The sequence below is a fragment of the Phalaenopsis equestris genome, unplaced genomic scaffold (genome assembly GCF_001263595.1).
Source record: "Phalaenopsis equestris unplaced genomic scaffold, ASM126359v1 Scaffold190324, whole genome shotgun sequence".
Taxonomy (NCBI): Eukaryota; Viridiplantae; Streptophyta; class Magnoliopsida; order Asparagales; family Orchidaceae; genus Phalaenopsis; species Phalaenopsis equestris.
This window is the reverse complement of record NW_018210273.1, coordinates 1-830: the sequence shown is the minus strand read 5'-3', so window position 1 is coordinate 830 and position 830 is coordinate 1. Positions and strand designations below refer to the sequence as shown.

Sequence of the window (830 nt, the reverse complement as noted above, 5' to 3'; positions counted from 1 at the left end):
TATTCCTGCTCTGAAGCAGGCATAAAACCAACAGCACACCTGCAAATCGAATCAAGATTCATTTCATCACATATTCCAAAAGGTCCACAAAGAGAGTAGACATCACAGTGAGCTAGAGGCTGGGTGAACTCTGTCTGCCACTGTTGTGTGGTGCTCATCCAAAACCATTGCAGCCCTTGCCCCTCAGAATCAACTACAAATCGAGTAAGTATACTTTTCACATTCATCGTGTATGTGGCAAACTTGCTATCTTTATTGTCAACGAAAGTAAAGTTGAAGACCGTGTTTTCTCTGGTTCCTGGAACGTTAGCGAAGTACTGGCCATTCCATAGACCGCTTCTCCAGTAGATGTTTGATCCATTCCAGATCAAAACATATTCGTTTGAGCCATCAGGGTTCATGCTCTGCCCAAAGAAACCGGGTGTAGCGTCCTCAGGGCTCTTCCATGATGTCAAGCTCTGGTACTCTCCGGTGACTTTGTTCACACCAAGCCATCCCCCAGGCATCCATGTATCCGTCGGGTGAGCGAAGCTTTGCCAGATATCAACTTCTGAGTTTGAACCATTTCTGAGAACAAGGTTCCCTGTATCAAGCAGGATAGCTATGGCAGCTTTAGCCGTGGATTTCGATGACCAAACTGGATTGTTGGAGCTGTTGAGGAGGACGAGATCGCCGAGATCTGAGATTTGAAGCTTTGAATTTGTAGGATCAAAGATGGGAGCTTTTCTGTTTGCTACCCAGACTATCGTTTGACCTGGGAGCTTGTTGTACCAGACGCCTATGTAGAATCTGTAAGGTTTGCCACGTTTGAATAAGCCGAGAGCAAAGGT

At 46.0% G+C, this 830-nt stretch overlaps 1 protein-coding gene across 1 annotated transcript; it reads right to left on the bottom strand.

The window, feature by feature from the left end:
* Nucleotides 1-5: 5 nt before the first annotated feature.
* LOC110034559 (G-type lectin S-receptor-like serine/threonine-protein kinase At2g19130) lies at nucleotides 6-827 on the bottom strand (the record flags this gene model as incomplete). The annotated part of the gene is made up of 1 exon (XM_020738811.1): nucleotides 6-827. A coding segment is annotated over one exon (822 nt), but the record flags the coding sequence as incomplete, so codon positions are not given.
* Between the last annotated feature and the right edge of the window lie 3 nt (nucleotides 828-830).